Source organism: Astatotilapia calliptera, chromosome 7, assembly GCF_900246225.1.
Source record: "Astatotilapia calliptera chromosome 7, fAstCal1.2, whole genome shotgun sequence".
Classification (NCBI taxonomy): domain Eukaryota; kingdom Metazoa; phylum Chordata; class Actinopteri; order Cichliformes; family Cichlidae; genus Astatotilapia; species Astatotilapia calliptera.
The window spans coordinates 59582199-59601233 of record NC_039308.1 but is presented as its reverse complement, the minus strand read 5'-3'; the positions used below and the strand labels follow the sequence as shown (position 1 = coordinate 59601233).

The window sequence follows — 19035 nt, the reverse complement described above, 5'->3', positions numbered from 1 at the left end:
GCAGCTGCTGAGTTAGTTCTTGCAGGTCCTCAGACTGGTGGTGCACAGTAAATTGGTTCTGGTTGCATTTTTACTGTGAAACAGTAACTCAGCTTCAGAGAACCTAAAGACTTTCTCTCACTGTTAATAAGTAATAAGTAGGTAAAGTCATCAGGGTGTTCTGTTTCACTCGGCCAGTATTTGTCAGTCCAGATTTGGCTGAAATTATAATCATAATAAACTGTTTTATAAATTGTGAATTATATAAATTATTATTTTTTTGTTACTTGATTCCCATCCTTTGTTAGTTAAGCCTGGCTCCTGACAGCCTGCCTCCCTGTTTGCTGAATTAATGATGAGCTGTTTCTTGTTGGGTGACAGGAAGTGGAAAAGGTTCATTGCACAGAGCAAGAGAGATACCCTGGAGCTGACTCTGCAGATGGACTTGACAAAAAAAGCCTTTTGAGAGGAAATGCCGGCAGGTTGCACTTACCAAACTGTTGAGCTGGGTCAAATTACACAAGAGGATGAAAGCTGGTAGGTCAACATTTTAGGGTTTTTTTTCTGAAGAAATTATACTGAGGTCTGCTGGCTGTTTTTTTTCTCGCTCCCTCATGTAAAAAGCCAGAGAAAACACTCACTGAGGTTAAGAAATTTGCCAGACTAAAAGTCATGCTCCCATGCTGTATCCTCCCACTGCCGTGACTCATTTTGTCCCTGTGCACCTTTTTACTTATATTCTTAACTCAGTTGTCATACTTTTGTGCAGAAATGTATATTTTCCTAAGTTAAAAATGAATGAACACTCCAGCTCTCACTGAGAAACTGGAGACCCCTGTAAAGGCTAGATGCCTCAGCCTTAAGTGTATCACTGCTCCATGGTGTAAAGATAGGACTTGAAAGGGACAGAAGACTACTTCAAAACTGAATGAACACTTTTTATCTTTTGTGTGTGTATGAATTTTCCTCTGATGCTACAAGTGGGATTTACTGAAATGGACAACAAGCATCAGCAGAGTGAAAAAGGATGTGATGCACTCTCTGTGCTCCCAAGCAGCTTCTTACTGCAGGTAGATTCTCTTACAGCGAGCAGCATGCTTGTCTCAGTTTTCTTTGTATTTAGCCTGGAGTTTGTACACAGAAAGATGATGGCAAGTCTGGTTTGTTTTTCAGGCTGCAACACCCCCTTGTTCTCTGAGCAGTCAGCGATGAGCTCAGATTTCAGTTACATAACTCTTTAAATAGATTCCACTGTAAACATACAGTCCACTCTCTTTGAGGGTATTTGATTAAAGTCACTTGCAGATCATTTTCCTTTAATCTAAATACATACCAGAGTGTGCGTGTGTATATACACTTACAGGCCACTTCATTAGGTACACCTGTTCAACTATCTTTTAATGCACATGGCAGCAACTCAGTGCATTTATACATGTAGACGTGGTGAGGGCTGAAATTCAAACCGAGCGTCAGAATGAGGAAGAAAAGTGATTTAAATGACTTTGACTGTGGTGTGTTTATGGTGCCACACAGGATAGTCTGAGCATTTCAGGAACTGCTCATGCACTCCAATTTTCCCACACAATCTCTAAGGTTTACAGCGAAAGGTCCAAAAAAGAGAAAATATCCAGCATGCGGCAGTTCTCTGTGGGGGAAAAGAAAATATTTTGTTCATGCCAGAGGTCAGAGGAGACTGGCCAGACTGTTTTGAGCTGATAGGAAGGCAGGAGTATCTCAAACAACCACTCATTACAACCAAGCAGAAAAACATCTCTGAATGCACAACACATGGATCCTTACAGCAGACGATCAGGTGCCACTCCTGTAAGTTGGCAACAGGGACCCGAGGCTGCAATTTGCACAGCCATTGGCTGCTCTGAGTCTCAATTTCGTCTGCAACACTGACTGCTCGGGCTGCTGCTGCTGCTTGGTACACTCTCTGTACTAACACAGCACAGTTTAAACACCACAGCCTACCTGGGTATTGTTGCTCACTGTCCCTTTATGACCACAGTGTACCTATCTTCTAATGGCTGCTTCCAATAGGACAACACACAAAGTTCACATTATCATGTTCATGAAACCAGTTTGAGACGAGTCCACTATGCAGCGTCTTTTGGGATGTAACGGAATGAGACATTTCCAATATTAAGAACATCTTGAAGGCAAAAAGGGGTATAAGCAAGGTGTACCTAATAAACTGACCTGTGAATTCATGTATGCATATATATGATATATATATATATATATATATATATAGCCACTCACCAACACTGACTCCACTCACCAGTTGAAGCATCTGTTTGTGTGGAATTTGTTTCTGTCCTCGGTTGATGAACAGTGTTTCAGCATGACTATGTTTGGCTTTGGGTGCTTGTTCACATCTGGCAGAGGTGCCAGCAGACCCTGTGAGAGGGCCAATAACATCAAACAGAAAGCGAGAAAGTTGTATTTATACAAAAAATGGTGTCTACATCCTATGTCCACGTTTGTGTTTTATAAAAAATATTGTTTTTATTTTAAGTATGCTTCAATATTTGGTTAAAAGTTTACAAACCTAACTGTAATATTTCATCACCTCATGGCAACAACATTATAAACCAGAGTTTTACTGTAACTCCCTTTAAATATTCAGAGAAAAGTCAAGTGTCATTTGTCTGCTGTTTTTCCATGTGATTAAAAAAAAGATGATTTGTTATGTTAATCCTCAGATCTTTCAGTACTTAGGATTGCAAGACCTGCTAAACTGTGCTGAAGTATGCTGCACATGGAAATCTATCATCCAGTCGGGCGTGTTGTGGAGTCAGGTCTGCACTCAGAGATTACTTCTTGTGTTTAATTTATGATGCTGTTAAATTTTTTTTAGTTTAAATAGCAAGAGTCTGGATGTCCCCTAATTGTTGCTCTTACTAGATCAACCTATCTGTGGCCAAAGACTGGATAACAGACAGCACAGTGAAGAACATTCTGCAGAGTTACCGTTTATTTGTGACCCATCTTAACCTGCGTGGCTGCACGTCCCTGCAGTGGTCCAGCCTGAGATTTGTCAGTAAGTGTTCAATGCTGGATTTAAGGTGGTTTATATGCAGGTGTGCAAAGATCAATGCAATTTGCATTATGATTATGATTATTATTATTATTATAACCACAATAATGAGTCAAACTAATCAAAATGTCGATCTTTTTATATTTGAATTACAAACACAACACCGATAACACATAAAAGCAACAAAAAAATAGTTTTTTCATCTGATGCAGACTTTTTGCTTTACAAATTACAGAACAGGTTAATGAAGGCAAAACAAACAGCCTTTAAGGTTCATATTTTAACTTGAGTCAGGACAATCTGATGATCTGGTATTTCTGCGGCACCCTCAAAGCGCTCGGCTCCAGCTCCTCCTCCTCCAGCTCTGCCTGTGCTTCCATCAGTGTGTTCCAGAGCTTGGGGTCTGTCTGGTCTTGATCTGGCCTGCTTTGCTGCTTTGGACACTCTCTGTTGTAAGCTTTCACATACTCCTCCACGCTCTCCCCAGCATATTCCAGAGGAGAGTAGCACACCAGGCCTGAAGGACTCACTCCTGGATGGAGGCTTAACCAGTAAACCATGTATTGAATGCTGAAAAAAGGCAGGGAGTTTTTAGTTAACTTGTCAGCATTTAACATTGAAAAAAGATGCTTATAAAAATTTGAGCTGAGGAACCCACCTGTAGTCACACACCCAGAGGTTTCCTTCCAGTTTTAAATGTAACAGGAAGTAGAGGTCTTCAAGAACCCCGTGCTGGACAAACGTCAGGTTGTTGTTTGACAAGTCCAGCTCCTGGAGATGCAAGAGCCCAGTCAGAGAGCCTGAGAGTGAGAGAGAGAAAGCAGAGGTTCATGGGCACAGCTTCCGTTAGCTTCTTGACTCTCTCAGTATAAATATATGAAGAGCAAACGCAGTGCAGTCAGACTTTAATATAAATGCTCAGCCTGTCTTCAGTGTGTGTCTGAATAACTTCACCACACTGATCACTTTGTCTTCAACCTCCTAAGCTTTCCCCACCATAAATTAAATTATTACAGTATACAGAACGATGGCAGAATGCCCGCTGTCTCTGAAAACACAAAATGGGAAACAGAAGGCGGCAAGACTTGTATAACTGTTCTTAACCTTTTGACTTTGCATATCCATATGGTATCCATCACATAAAGAAAGTGGCGTATACAAATTTGCAGTTGTGCATGTGGATACAAACCTACTGAGCGCCGTACATGCTGTTGTATTCCCTGATTATTAGAAAATAGGTAATAATAGCATGCTTACCTTTGTCCAGGTGCTCCATGTTGTTATTGCTGAGATTAAGGGTTCGGAGACTCTTCGCGGCATGAAAGTCTCTAGCTTTGAGGTGACTGATCGAATTATGCGACAGGTCGATGTGGACAACGTTGTCGGGGATACCTGAGGGCACCTCAGTAAAACCTGAGCATAAATAAATGCAGAAAAAGCTTTATCTATATATTCAGCTCAATCTTTCATGCATTCAATTCAAATTGGTCAAACCCAAGAGTGCTCCAAGAAGTCAGCACAAGTTCCACTACTGGATGATTAGTGACTAAAATGTAGCGCAGAGACAAATTGGAGTTCTGTTTCTATCCAGAAAATGAGTTAAACACTAAAATACAGGCTTCGGGCCAGCAGGATGATAGTAGTACATCTAATTTAGTCCTTTTTTGGACACACTACAAATGGTTTTCTATTTTAATAGGACTGTTCTCATAAAAAAGCCAGATGTTGGCTTTCTTTTCAAATTTATAAGGTGACAAACTCCTATAAAGTGATAATATAAGAGGTTAAGTAAGCACACATTTGCAAACCCACACGTGCATGTTTGCTTGTTTTACGTTAGGTTGTGAAAATTCTTTGAGTGAGTTGTTTAGTCGTCCCAGCCAAGCAACAGCAATATTTAATCATGAGCATACACGCTCTCTGACAGTCGCAGGTATTTTTCCTAACCCCTCTCTTACATAACAAAAACACATGTGATAAACCTCTCAGGAAATGGCTCAGAGGAGAGGAGGGTAGAGTGCAGAGAGCTTGCCTCGGTTACTGCAGTCCATCCGTATTTGGGGGTAATGGTAGGTGAAGCAGACTGTAGTAGCATCTGGTTTGCTTCGAATTGAACTGGGCTCTAAAGCGCCCGTGTAACCCGTTTCATTACTCTGTTGGTTGTTGGCTAGGTCTGGTTCTTTACAGAGTAACTCAGGATCAACGTGCTTCAACTTCATGTTTTTTAACCAGATGGGCTTGGCACACCTAGAAGAGGGGACATTTAGACACTGAGTAATGACTTAAAAAGTGCACACTACATACTGAGTTTTGTTGGAATCACTTACCTGGCGTGGTTTCCTAGATTACGATTGCTTGGCACCTGAAGAGTGCGTACAAGACTATCAATTGGGCAGAGACAGTTCCAGGGGTTATCATATAAACGCAAGTAGCCAAGGTTTGGCATGGGGATGAGAACCTCCTCACTAAGTGTTTGGAGGCGGTTGTGCTGAAGCAGCAGGGTGGTAAGCTTTGTCAGACCCTGGAAGGCCCCATCCTCCACTAGAGAGATCTGGTTCTGCTGCAGGTCCAGACTATCTAAATTCTCGTATCCGAGGAAGGCTCCATCATGAAGGACTTTAATTCGGTTACGGGCTAGAAGGAGGTGCTTGGGTTTGTTGGACCATGTGTTTGCGGTGGGAATAAAAGAGAGACGCCGTTCTTGGCAATCTACAAAGACATGCCCAGATTCTGGTGACTCTAAACAGTTGGGTGACACAAGACCAGATGGGCCTGACCTGCTGTGACGGCGAGGACCTCTTGCCCTGACGATTAAAACACAAACAGCTGATTAATCTGTGAAAAATGGGCTGCAGAAATCAAATTAAATGTAGGAGTAATCCATACCTGTCCCGTGTGAGTTTGTGCCTTGCTCCTTTGAGGCCTCTGCCCTTCCCTGGTTTTTTCATCTGGATGGATGGGAGCAGCAGGAGGAAAAGGCAGAATAATAGGAGAGGGGGGATTGCACGCATCCTGAACCCTGCAGGGGGGATTGTCTCTTCAGCAAGATTAACTGGAGTCAAATCAGCTTCTGATGAAAGTTTTCAAACTGGGAAATGGAAATAACAGGTCAAAGGGCAAATTTGGTATTGTTGATTGTACACAGGAGCTGTCATCCCAGCAGAAGTGAGAGGTAACACACCAATCTGTTATAACATTATGACCAATCACAGGTGAAGTGAATAACACTTATCTCTATGTTATCGAGTGAGTGAACATTTTGTCCTCAAAGTTGGTGTTAGAAGCAGGAAAAACAAGCAAACGTGAGTATCTGAGCGAGGTTGACAAGGGCCAAATTATGATGGCCAGAACATCTCCAGAACTGCAGCTTGTGGGGTGTTCCTGGTCTTCAGTGGTCAGTACCTATCAAAAGTGGTTCAAGGAATGAATATGGGAGGCCGAGGCTCACTGATCCTTGTGGGGAGCGAAGGGTGGCCTGTGTGGTCCGATCCAGCAGACGAGCTACTTCAGCTTAAACTGCCGAAAAGGTTAGCGTTGGTCCTGATAGAAAGGTGTTAGAATACACAGTCCATCGCAGTTTGCTCAAAAATAAACTAACAAGCGGTACATGAGTATCAGAACTGGACCATGGAGCAATGGAAGAAGTGTTCTCGTCTGGTGAATCATGTTTTCTTATAAATCACATGGTTGGCTGGGTGCAGGTGTGTCGCTTACTTGAAGAACTCCTGGCACCAGGATGCACTGTAGGAAGAAGGCAAGCTGGTGGAGGCAGTGTGATGCTTTGGGCAATGTTCGGCTGTGTTCTTTCAGCAGGATAATGCACCCTGTCTCAAAGCAAAAATGGTTCAGGAACTTTTTGAAGAGCACAACGATGAGTTTAAGTTGTCTCCAAATTCCCCAAATCTCAATCTAATTGAACATCTGTGAGATGTGCTGAACAAACAAGTCAAATCCACGGATCCCCCAACACACAACTTAGAGGACTTAAAGGATTTGTTGCTAACATCTTGGTGTCTGATACCACAGAAACACCTTCAGGGGTCTGGTAGAGTCCGTGCCTCGATGGTCAGGGCTGTTTTGACAGCAACCAACACAATATTAGGCAGGTGGTCAAAATGTTATTCCTGACTGGTGTATGTACAGCTTTAAAATACAGTGGATTACTATGACAATACTTGTTCATTCATTAAGATACAGTCATAAAGTATTTCAAAAAATATTCAGCATAGTACAAGTAAACATGTATCTGTTCTATACTGCTCACTGTTTTATTGCAGGTGAATGCAGAAACCTGCAGGAGCTCAATGTGTCTGAGTGCTTTAATGTTACAGTAAGTGAACATGTTAACAACGAACATCTTAAAGCTACAGAAAAATGCATCTTGCTTTTGTATGTGCACATTTACAGTTTTCTAAAGTTTGACTTTGACTTTCTAAACCTTGACAAAACCCTGATTCTAATTGATTTCATCCACCGATAAATAAACAGGCAATGGTCAGTTTTCCAAATATAGATTCTAGTAACAGGTTCCTTCCTGGTTGGATGGGAAGTAACATTTCAATCTCTCCTTTTGTAGGATATGATGGTCCAGAGAATTTTGGAGGGCTGTCCCTGCCTGCTCTACTTGAACCTTTCTTGCACCCTCTTAACAAACAAAACTCTACAAGAGCTGTCCAGGTAGGTCTCCATTTGTGGTAAAACCATCAGTGATTTAGACTTTGTCACCAGAATAGATTTAAAAGATGCTACAAACGGTGTATCGGTGTGCATAATGTTTCTTTCTGATGGCATCCCGCCCCTCAGGTTCCAGAATTATCTACGTGTCTGTTTGTCCAGTTGAAGCCCACAGCTGGCTTGTATTTCATGTCCGAAATGAATGCGGTCTGTGCCAGCAAAATGATTTAGAGAAACAGATGCTACACTGTATAATTGTATGACAGGTTGATCGATTTCCATGATGGTGTTGCTCTCTCACGGCTTGTAGTATTATGCAATGCTATCTGATTCACATTTTCCCACAGAATAATGTGAGGATGCTCACCTTTAATTGACAATGACATTTTCCTTTTTTATGCCAAGGCTTTCTTTTCAAATGTAACTTTTTTGTGCTAAAAACAAACAACCAAACAACCAACTATGATCCGTACAAGGCTCATTAACACATAATATGCCTTCATCATTTCTTACATCTAACAGAAACTGCCTGAGCCTTCAGTATCTGAGTCTGGCCTACTGCGACAGATTCACAGACGAAGGTTTTCTGTACCTGGCCACAGGGAAGGGCTGCCACAATCTCATCCACCTCAACTTGTCCGGCTGCACCCAGGTCAGTTGATGCGTTTCTCTCAGCTGCTCCACTCAAATTCAGCTGAAAACAGCAAATGGCTTTTGACCTCCTCAGTCCGTCTTGAACAAATCCAATCACTCGTCTGTTTGCACGTGTTCTCTCTTGTTCCTGGCGTTGCTGGGGTTTGCACTCGGGGAGAGCGCCGAGCGAATGAGCAGAAGAGAGGAAAAGGCAGCTGTGGCCAAGCAGAGGTTTGGGTTGGCCCACCCACTCAGCATGTGTACACTCTGTAACGTAACCCACGTACTGCAACATGAAAGACACTCTTCTGGGAATGCGTATTAGTTTGCTTCCAGATGTATAGTTTTATGGGGCCCTGAAAATTCTGTGAATGAGGAAAAGTGCATCCAGGAGACTGATTAAGATGATGAAACAGATTTTCCCCTCTCCTCCTAGTTGACCGTGGCTGGGTTCAGATATATTTCTGCTGGATGTCCTGCACTTGAAGAGATTGTGATCAACGACATGCTCACGCTCTCAGATAGCTGTGTCCTGGTGAGTGTAAATCATGGCACATGAATGTGTCTTGTCTTGTGCATAATTCTTTGTACCCACACCCTTAACCCCATGTTGCTCTTCTCTAACAGGCCCTCCTTACCAGATGTCACTGCTTGTCTGCTATTTCTCTGCTGGATGCACCACATCTTTCCGATATCGCTTTCAAAGCTGTTGCCGAAGCAGCCAAACTGAAGTCTTTCAGCATAGAGGGTGCGATCACATCCCACAGTCTTCATTTCAATACACGCACAGTGGGGGAAATAATTATTTGATCCCCTGCTGTATTTGTAAGTTTGCGGCTTAAAAAGAAATGATCAGTCTCTAAATTTTATGGTAGTTTCATTTAAAAGGAGAGTCAGAATATCAAGGAAATATCCAGAAAAAACACATTACATCAAAGTTACAAATTGATTTAAGTGCCATTGAGTGAAACAAGTATTTGAATAATTCATGATTCCACAGATTGGTTGTGTGCCCAAGTTGCACACAGATTTCAGTCAGTCAAACAAAGATACTCCTGATTGCAACTCATATGTACAAAGCACACCTGTCCACATAATCAGTTTTGTCCATTCCAACCTCTCCACCATCATAGACATGACCAAAGAGCTGCCACAGGACATCAGGGGCAAGATGGTAGACCTGGGAAAGGTTGAAATGAGGTACAACAACATCAGCAAGAAGCTTGGTGAGAACTATTAGTGCAATTATTCAGAAATAGAAGAACTATAAAATGATCATTGCTCATCCTTCATTCTGGAGCTCCGTACAAGACGATGCCTCATGGGGTGAAAATTGTGTGTGGATCAGCACAAAACTACACAGGAGGACCTTGTTAATCAGCTTGGCAATAGACTACGCCAGGGGTGGGCAATTCCAGGCCTTGAGGGCCGGTGTCCCTGCAGGTTTTAGATCTCACCTTGGGTCAACACACCTGAATCACATGATTAGTTCGTTACCAGGCCTCTGTAGAACTGCAGGAGCTAATTTAGCCATTTAAATCAGCTGTGTTGGTTCAAGGACACATCTAAAACCTGCAGGGACACCAGCCCTCGAGGCCTGGAGTTGCCCACCCCTGGACTACGCCATAATGGATTGAACCCACATGGTCCCCCTGCTCAAGAAGCCACATGTAAGTTTGCCAGTGAACATCTAAATGAGGCTTGGGAGAAAGTGCTGTGGTCAGATGAAACTATAATCAAGCTTTACAGTATTAACTCAACCCGTTACGTTTGAACGAAGAAAAGTACTGAGTATGACCCAAAAAATACCATCCCGATAGTGAAGCATGGACTTGGAAACATTATCCATTGGGACTGTTTTTTTCTGATACTGGTACAGGACAATTCTACAGGACTTGAAGCTTTGAGTGCCCAAGCAGAGGTCAACAAACTGAGAAGTTGGCCAAAGTCTCTCCTAAGATGTGTCCTAACCTGGTGACCTACCTGTGCCTGCTAACACAGGTTTCTCCACCAAGTATTAGGTCATGTTTTGCTTGGGGTGGAAATACTCATTTCACTCAATGACATTAAAAAATCAATTTATAACTTGTATGTAATGTGTTTTGGTTGATTTCTGTCTTTTTCCATTAAAATGGAACTACAATAAAAATTAAGAGGCTGTTCATTTTTTTCAAGCGAGCAAACTTAAAATTTCAGCAGGGGATCAAATAATTGTTTCCCCATTGTGTGAAGAGTTTTAATACTGCTCCAGTTATTCTCCACTATGTTGTACACAATGCTTGTGCGTTAGGCAACTACCAGCTCACAGACTTGAGCTGGAACGCCCTGTTCAGAAGCTCACAAGGTCTCCGCAGGCTCCACGCAGCAGAATGCCCCGGGATGACTGACGCAAGCCTCAAATCTGTAGCCTCCCTCCAACATCTGCGGTATCTTAACATCTCGTATTGCAACAGGTGTGTGCTTGTTTGTGATGACCGAAGTCTCACTTTTCATACCTTTTCTTTACATTTCTTTAAATAATGTGTTTCAGGGTGACTGATGTTGGGGTGCAGTATTTGACTAAAGGCTGCTCAGCAAATGAACTGCAAGAACTGAATGTCAGTCACTGCAGTCACATCACCGACATCTCTGTCATGAGGATTGCACAAAGGTACACACAGTTACGTCTCTGATTATATGACAGTTTTTTTTTCATGAGTATTTACCCAGAACTGAGCCTAAATACTATCATAAAGCAGCTTTTGTTTGCATTTTTTCCAACTTGTTAGGTTGTGTAAACTTCTCCATCTCAATCTGAGTTACTGCGAGAGGCTGACGGACTCGGCCGTGGAGTGGCTGGGTGGGAGCTCTCTCTGCTCACTTGACCTCAGCAGCTGCAACATCCAGGATCAAGTACTGTTACCATGTTTGCTCTTGTTTTCACGCATTGCTGAAGATTTGAATTTTGGGAATTTGAAGAACAACCTGTAACTTGGGTATTTGCATTTTTAGGGACTGGCCACTCTTGAGGGAATTCCCTTGAGGAAATTGGTTATTGCCAAGTGCTTCTCTGTCACAGACGCTGGAATTAAGGTGCATATTTATCTGGAATTTCAGCCAACTGTTCAGCGTCCAAGTTTTCTTCTTCTCACATTGTTTTGTAACATTGACAACTGATGGGAATTACAATTGTATCCAAACCTTTTCCTGGACTAATGGTTTTACAAAATGAAACCCTTCTCTTTTTCCACAGCTATTTCAAAGAATCTTTTGCTTTCAACAAGCCAACACCATTGAAGAAATGATTTCCAATTTCCTCCATGTTTAGTCCTCATTTATTTTCTAATCAGTAACACTTCATCACACATCTCTCATTTTCTTTGTTTCTCACAATGAGCAGAAGCTGTGCAAGAATGTGACAGACCTGGAACATGTCGATATCTCTCATTGTGTGGCTCTGTCTGACGCAGCCGTCAGAGCCTTTTCGTTTTACTGCAGAGGCCTGGTCGCACTGCGGATGGTCGGCTGTTTTAAGGTATAAACGTGCACATTACTAAGGCATTTAATGTTACCCAGTTGAAGGAACTGCCTTTCTTCTTGTCATTTCATGACATTTTTTCATTTTTCTCCCCCTGCCTCAGATGACCGATATGGCCGTGCAGTATCTGACAAGTGGATCTCAGTACTTGCGAGAGCTTGATGTGAGTGGTTGTGTTCTTCTCACAGATCTCACACTTCGGTACTTGGAAAGAATTTGTCCTCCACTCAGTTCCATCACGATGGCCTGCTGCAGCGGCATCTCGAGGTACGGCATGCTCTTAAAAGTTCACAGCAAAGCTAAACTCCTGCCCAAAACTTTAACCGATCGATAAAGGTGTGTTTCCTCAGGGCAGCTGCCTCAAAACTTCAGCCACGTGTGACATACTGGGAGCACAGCAGCGACACCCCTCCATACTGGTTTGGATACAACATGGGGCATCTGGTCACAAAACCCAGCAAGTGATGATCCATCAGAAGTAGCAAAGCAGTAATCAGTAATGACAACTGCAGTAAGTCCATGCAGGAAATAAACAGAGGTTTACCTGTGTGGTCTTTCTGGTCTGTACCTGTCAGGACAGAAGCCTACAACACAAAGTTTTACCTGCTTTGCTGACACATTTCATCAGTTTCCAACAGCACAGTTGAAGTGGTGTACTAGTTTACTTCAGGAGCCAGTTTGCGGTCCTATCTATTAATAATATAGCAACCTTTTCTCACTGGAAATCCTATTTATATGCACAGTTTCTCATGGACTTGATGTTTCCGGCCATCATTGGTCTGAAATGACTGAATTCAAAGTTTGCTTCTGTTGCATCTTCAAAAAATAAAAATACAATAATTGAGCCTTACACCGGGGTATCGTTGCACTGGTTTACTGAACCTTACTTTCAGGGCATGTACAGAACATGAGCATCCATTTTCTACTGCCTCCTACAGGACACACTCTTCTTCCACTTCCTTACACATTAATGTAACACAGAACTAATACTGCCTCTCCTGGCATTACCATTGTAACAACACATTCATTCTGTTTCTTTCAGAAGATTAACAGGAACTTAGGATGTAGGTATCTATGAATAATAACTATTATGTATACTCATATTTATATAACCACTTATTTCTTGCGATACCACATCTCCTCCCCCCTTAAGTCAACAACTCCCTTGACTTACAAAATAACTGTTTATCTAAAGAATGCTTAACAAACAATCAACATGTAATTAAGGTAACCATACAACCATACAACTGTACATAGGTTTCCATGTTTCTCTTTTTTTTTTTCTAACTAGGAAGGTACGTCCTTCCTGTGAGATCAGAGCGCATTGTTGCTCTATTTCTGGAAGATCTCACACTACCTAACAAAGTCCTTTAAAGTCTCTGGTGGACGTCTCTCTCTCTGGGAACGTCGCAACACGGGTGTCCCTGAGGAGTCTCCGGGAGCTGGAGTCTCCGGAGCATAAGGCAACTCCATTGCCGGAGGTTGTGGCGATGTGTCCAACTCTGATGGCCAGCAGCACTCAGGCACTGATTCTTTGTCAAGCAATGGCTCCACCTCCCTGTCTGGTGTACTGGGAACAGTGTCAGCCACTCTTGCTCTCACCTGATCCACATGCCGCTTCACAGTTTGACCTGATCCAATGGTAACAATGTAAGACACTGGACCCGATGCTCTCACAATGACTGCGGGAATCCACTTCGGGCCATAGGAGTAGTTTCTGATGAAGACCTTGTCTCCTGGTGTGAAACTTCTCAGTCTTTTCTTGGTGTCATGATTTTCTTTCTGTTTCGATTGTTTGTGCTGCACTTTTGTTTTCACATCAGGCATGAGCAAGTCCAAAACGGATCTGAGTCTCCGTGACATCATCAACTCTGCAGGTGATAAACCAGTAGTGGCATGCGGTGTGATGCGATAACTGAACAGAAATCGGGACAGTCTGGTTTGCAAGGTATCACCTTTGACTTTCTTCATCCCCTCCTTAAAGGTCTGGACCGCCCTCTCAGCCAGCCCATTTGAAGAAGGGTGGAAAGGTGCTGATCTTACATGGTCAATTCCATTCTGCTTCATGAATGACTCAAATTCAGCACTTGTGAAGCATGTTCCGTTGTCTGAAACTAACATTTTAGGTAGTCCAAACACACTGAAACTCTGGCGCAGTTTCTCTATAGTTACCTGTGATGTAGAGGATTTCACAGGGTAAATGTCCATCCACTTGGAATGAGCATCCACAATGATTAGAAACATCTCCCCGAGGAAAGGCCCTGCATAGTCCACATGGATTCTGGACCATGGTGACTCCGGCCACTCCCAAGGGTGTAATGGTGCAGTAGGTGGTGACTTGGAGTGTTTCTGACACTCCTCACATGCCTGCACTTCTCTTTCAATGTTCTCATCCATCCCTGGCCACCATACATACGACCTTGCCAAGCCTTTCATCTTCGACATGCCTGTATGAGTCTGGTGCAGGAGTTTCAATATTTTGTCTCGGCCTTTGGTGGGAATAATTACTCGGGCTCCCCAGAGCACGCAACCATCCCTCACACTCAGTTCCAGCTTTCTCTGTCGATACGGCTTTAAACAGGTGTCGGTCTCAGTTGGCCAGGCTTTTAAGGTGTACTCGTGGACTTGCGACAACAAGACATCCTTAGCTGTCCATCGTTTGATCTGTGCAGTGTCCACTAATGTGTCATCCAGTACATCCATCATCAAAACCTGCTCAGCCATCTCTCGCTCAGGTGCTGAGTCTGGTACCGGCAACCGGCTGAGCGCATCCGCGTTTTCATGATGTTTTCCTGGCTTGTACCTGATGTTGTACTCGTAAGCACTCAATGTCACGGCCCATCTTTGTACTCTTGGTGAGCCCATCTGAGGTATAGGCTTCTTTTCATTGAACAGTGAGATTAGGGGTTTATGATCTGTGTAAATCATGAAAACTCGGCCATACAAGTATTTGTGAAATTTCTTGATACCAAATATCACAGCTAGACCTTCTTTGTCAAGCTGAGAATACTTTTTCTCAGCAGGAGAGAGTGTGCGTGACATGAACCCCAAAGGTCTCTCGCTTCCATCCTCCATCTTATGTGACAATACAGCGCCTACGCCATATGATGATGCATCACATGAGAGAACCAACTCACGGTCAGCAGAATAATGAACTAACACCTCTGCTGAGTTCAACAGGTTCTTAGATTTCTGGAATGCTTCCTCTTGTCTCTTTTGCCATGTCCACCGTACCTCGTGTCTCAAAAGTTCATGTAAGGGTGCCAACCGGGTTGCCAGGTTTGGAAGGAATTTGTTGTAGTAATTTAGCAAACCTAAGTATGCTTTCAGTTCAGTGACATTTGTGGGGGTAGGTGTGTCCATGATTGCTTTAACTTTCTTTTCCACTGGGTGGAGCCCCTGGGCGTCCACTATGTGCCCCAAGTACTCCACTTTCTCTTGCATGAAGGCACACTTGCACCTCTTTAACCTCAACCCAGCTTCCTCCAACCGGGTCAACACCTCATCCAGGTTCTGTAGATGGCTTACTTCATCCACTCCAGTCACTAAGATGTCATCTAAATACACTGCTACATGAGGTATCCCCTTCAAAAGACTTTCCATGGTCCTCTGGAATATTGCTGGAGCAGAGGCCACTCCAAAAGGCAATCTGTTATACGTGAACAGCCCCCGCGATGTGTTTACTGTCACGTACTTTTTCAATTCGTCATCCAAGAGGATTTGCTGGTAAGCGTGGCTCATGTCTAATTTTGAGAACTGCTTACCCCCGGACAGTGTGGCAAACAAGTCCTCCATTCTGGGTATGGGGTACTGCTCCAGTGAAGCCACGGTATTTACAGTAAGCTTGTAATCCCCACACAGTCTTATTGTCCCTGTGGGCTTCAGGAGTGGCACTACTGGTGCCGCCCATTCAGCATATTTCACTGGCGAGATGATGCCTTCTTTCAACAGTCGGTCTATTTCCTCGTCGACTTTTGCTCGCATAGCAAAGGGGACAGAACGCGGACGGAAGAAGCGTGGGGTGGCATCACTTTTCACATGAATAGCAGCTTTCATTCCTTTCAGGGTGCCCAACTCCTCTTTGAACACATTTTCATGTTTACTTAACACTTGCTGAAGTGTTTTCTCTGTTGTTTTGACTTGGTGCAGCTTTCTGTTGTTAGGACTGTTTTTCACTTCACCCCAGTCCAATTTAATTTCCTCGAGCCAAGCTCGACCTAGCAAGCTGGGGCCGTCGCCTTCGACCACCACCAGGGGCAGATGTTTTTTCTGCTGCTTGTATTTGACGCTGACTCGTGTTGCACCAATCACCTTAACAGGATCCCCTGTATAAGTTTCGAGCTTGATTTTGATGGGCTGCAGGCTGGGGGGCTTGCTGTCTTTCCCTGTTTCTCTGAATGTTGCTTCGTTCATGACTGTTAGGCAACATCCAGTGTTTATTTCAAAGTTCACCTTTTTTCCATCAATTTGCATATCCACAGTGTAGGGGTCTACTCTTCTTAAGTGTACCGCACTGCCACACCCTAACTTGAACAGTTTTCTTTTGTGCCCTTGACTGCACTTGACACAGTTCAACATAAAAGAGTCATCTTCAGAGCTATCAGTTTTGTTGTTATCTGCTTTCTCGCCCACATTGTGAGTACTGTAGTGTGAACTCTGCTTTTTTTCTTTCTTTACATATGTCGATCCATACTTTTTCTGGTTCAGTTTAGTCTTGCTTTTACAAGCTCTAGCTATGTGTCCCATTTTACCACAAGCATGACATTTTTCTTGTTTGTACTTACAGTCTGCTGCTGTGTGCTTGGTTCCTTTGCAACGATAACACTCTTTATTTTCTGCTTTAAAGGTACGACTCTCCTGTTGTCCTCTAGCGAGACTGAAACATTTTGCTGACGCCCCTGAGGTCTGCAGATCCTGTGCATTTTTATTTGCAGTCTCCATGGCTACTGCAATTGACAGAGCCTTGTCAAAAGTGAGATCTATTTCTGACAAGAGACGTCTCTGAATTCGGTCATCCTTAATTCCGCAGACGATCCTATCTCTCAACATCTGTTGTAACGTGTTGCCATAGTTACAATCCTGTGCCAGGCGACGCAGCTCCGCTACATATTCCATGACGGTTTCATTCGGCTTGCGGGAGCGAGAGTCGAACTTATACTTTTGCACAATTTCACTGGGCTTCGGATCGAAGTGATTTTTCATCAGAAGCACCAGCTCTTGGAAGGTTTTGTCTTTGGGCTTGGCCGGGCTGAGAAGGTTTCGCATCAAGCTGTACGTCGCTGCTCCGACGACACTTATTAATATCGCTCTTTGTTTCTCTGCATCGTCGATCCCGTTAGCTGCGAAAAACTGCTCGAGTATTTCCGTGTACTCATCCCAAGTCTGATTCTTTGGATCGAACGCTACTAGCGTACCAATTGTAGCCATTTCCGCTTCGAGGTCACTGCCTTCTATTTCCAGCCGAAAACTTTTGCATTCTTTGAAAAGCTAGCCAAACCTGTAGCCGACTCCATCACTTTATTTTCTTCTCTTTTCTTTCAGTCCGATCGCCCAAACTCCTTCCCCCTAAACGTCCTCATCGCCAAAAAGATGTTGCATCTTCAAAAAATAAAAATACAATAACTGAGCCTTACACCGGGGTATCGTTGCACTGGTTTACTGAACCTTACTTTCAGGGCATGTACAGAACATGAGCATCCATTTTCTACTGCCTCCTACAGGACACACTCTTCTTCCACTTCCTTACACATTAATGTAACACAGAACTAATACTGCCTCTCCTGGCATTACCATTGTAACAACACATTCATTCTGTTTCTTTCAGAAGATTAACAGGAACTTAGGATGTAGGTATCTATGAATAATAACTATTATGTATACTCATATTTATATAACCACTTATTTCTTGCGATACCACAGCTTCAAATTCAGAAATGTCTCAACATAATCTTTAGAACAGGGGTCTCAATGTTGGAAAGGCTGTCAGCTGTGTGGGGGGGCCCCCTTGTGGCGAGAGAGCACAGTTGCACTATTGAGCACATGTTCCAGTGATCAGAGTTGGAGCTAGCACATAGCAAGAGCCGCCTGGCAGACTGACTCTGCAGTGGGTGTCTACACACGGTGTGAGTTGTGTGCGTCGCTAAAGAACTGTGAGTAGACGTGGAGCCATGCCTGAAAAGGACAGTTTTAGTCTTTTATGCCAATTAGACATTTAGTGGATGTAGAAGTGCAATGTGTATCGACCTGTTCGCTATGTGGCTAGTTCATGCTACTAATGCTACCTGTTATGCTACATACCTGCTAGCTGTAAGCTAAACGATTTGGTGTTTGTGATATATTGTTGTTGGGTGTATTGGCAATCAATGTCATGTACTGTAAGGGTTTGGGAGTAGTGTATGAAACTCGTGCATGTAGATGTTCATATAGGAATTCCCATTTGTAGTTCTGGTTAGATTCGAAGAACGCTAATGCATCATAATTCATGACTTAGATGTTTATTACATTCAGTATTCTGTATATGTTCTGTTCACAGACCACACACACCCACACCCCTCACCACTCTGTAAGCCTGCGGTTGCATTACTGTGTTGCTGTACTGTGCTGTTAAGCTGAGGAATCACAGTAAAGACGGTATAACCTTTATCTGTGCGTCCTGTGTGTTCTGACCGACACCCCAAGGTGAACACCACTGCTATTCAGCCAACGCCTATACAGTCCTGGGTTCAACCCAAATTAACATTGGTCCTTCGAGCCGGATGGTGCTTTCCTTGGATCCTAAAGATGCAGCCTAGTTTCTTCTCCAGTGAAGATGTCTCAGATTCAACTCGCCCAAGGCGCCAAGTGCAACCTCCTCCCTACCTTGCAGACTATGAGGTGAGCTTGGTGGGCCACCAACGAGACATGACACCCTACCGTCACTCGTACACAGCACAGTATGCACCCGGGCTAGAAGAGCAAAAGCAGTACGTGCCATCGGCAGTGTCTGTACAGACCTCCCGCTCGTCTAGCCCAACAAGTCAGCCTGGATGGGAACACACCGTGGATGAATGGACCGCTTCCTCGAATGATCTGCAGGATATGTGGCAGCATGCGCCCAGTAGGGATGGCCTGAACCATCAGCCTCCTTCTCCTTTCCATCGACCATGGGAAATGTCTGCAGTTTCGGGTTCGCAGTGTGGTATGAATG

The 19035-nt window shown here is 43.6% G+C and overlaps 3 protein-coding genes across 4 annotated transcripts; 1 reads left to right on the top strand and 2 right to left on the bottom strand.

Annotated features, from left to right (window-relative positions):
* The first annotated feature begins 59 nt into the window (after nt 1-59).
* Nucleotides 60-12689, top strand: fbxl13 (F-box and leucine-rich repeat protein 13). Its single transcript, XM_026176246.1, is given in 17 exon segments — nt 60-430; nt 432-516; nt 961-1049; nt 2691-2786; nt 2893-3028; nt 7303-7355; nt 7602-7702; nt 8222-8351; nt 8769-8867; nt 8960-9080; nt 10623-10785; nt 10863-10982; nt 11101-11224; nt 11324-11404; nt 11712-11846; nt 11953-12116; nt 12200-12689. Coding segments are annotated over 17 exon segments (1911 nt in total). The 5' UTR covers nt 60-331; the 3' UTR covers nt 12315-12689.
* LOC113026937 (leucine-rich repeat-containing protein 17) lies at nt 3147-8350 on the bottom strand. 2 transcript variants are annotated; one of them, XM_026176247.1, is made up of 7 exons: nt 8292-8350; nt 5912-6113; nt 5353-5829; nt 5058-5272; nt 4283-4438; nt 3684-3825; nt 3147-3595 (listed from the first exon to the last, which is right to left on the bottom strand). In XM_026176247.1, the coding sequence occupies exons 2-7, from the start codon at nt 6034-6036 to the stop codon at nt 3316-3318; spliced, it is 1395 nt and encodes a 464-aa protein (XP_026032032.1). In that variant the 5' UTR covers nt 6037-6113; nt 8292-8350; the 3' UTR covers nt 3147-3315. The 2 variants fall into 2 exon arrangements, with proteins under 2 accessions (XP_026032032.1, XP_026032033.1); XM_026176248.1 differs by lacking the exon at nt 8292-8350 and adding an exon at nt 6740-7275.
* A 513-nt stretch (nt 12690-13202) lies between the features above and the next one.
* On the bottom strand, nt 13203-17629 carry LOC113024969 (uncharacterized protein K02A2.6-like). The gene has a single exon (XM_026172268.1). The coding sequence runs from the start codon at nt 17274-17276 to the stop codon at nt 13203-13205; it is 4074 nt and encodes a 1357-aa protein (XP_026028053.1). The 5' UTR covers nt 17277-17629.
* Nucleotides 17630-19035: the final 1406 nt, after the last annotated feature.

What these genes read in the sequence shown, in the direction of transcription:
- LOC113026937 (XM_026176247.1), bottom strand. Translation starts at nt 6,036, where the DNA reads ATGCGTGCAATCCCCCCTCTCCTATTATTCTGCCTTTTCCTCCTGCTG. An exon ending in AATCTAGGAAACCACGCCAG is followed by an intron (nt 5,273 to 5,352) that starts GTAAGTGATTCC and finishes CCCCTCTTCTAG; the next exon opens with GTGTGCCAAGCCCATCTGGT. An exon ending in CATGGAGCACCTGGACAAAG is followed by an intron (nt 3,826 to 4,282) that starts GTAAGCATGCTA and finishes TCTCACTCTCAG; the next exon opens with GCTCTCTGACTGGGCTCTTG.
- LOC113024969 (XM_026172268.1), bottom strand. Translation starts at nt 17,276, where the DNA reads ATGGCTACAATTGGTACGCTAGTAGCGTTCGATCCAAAGAATCAGACT.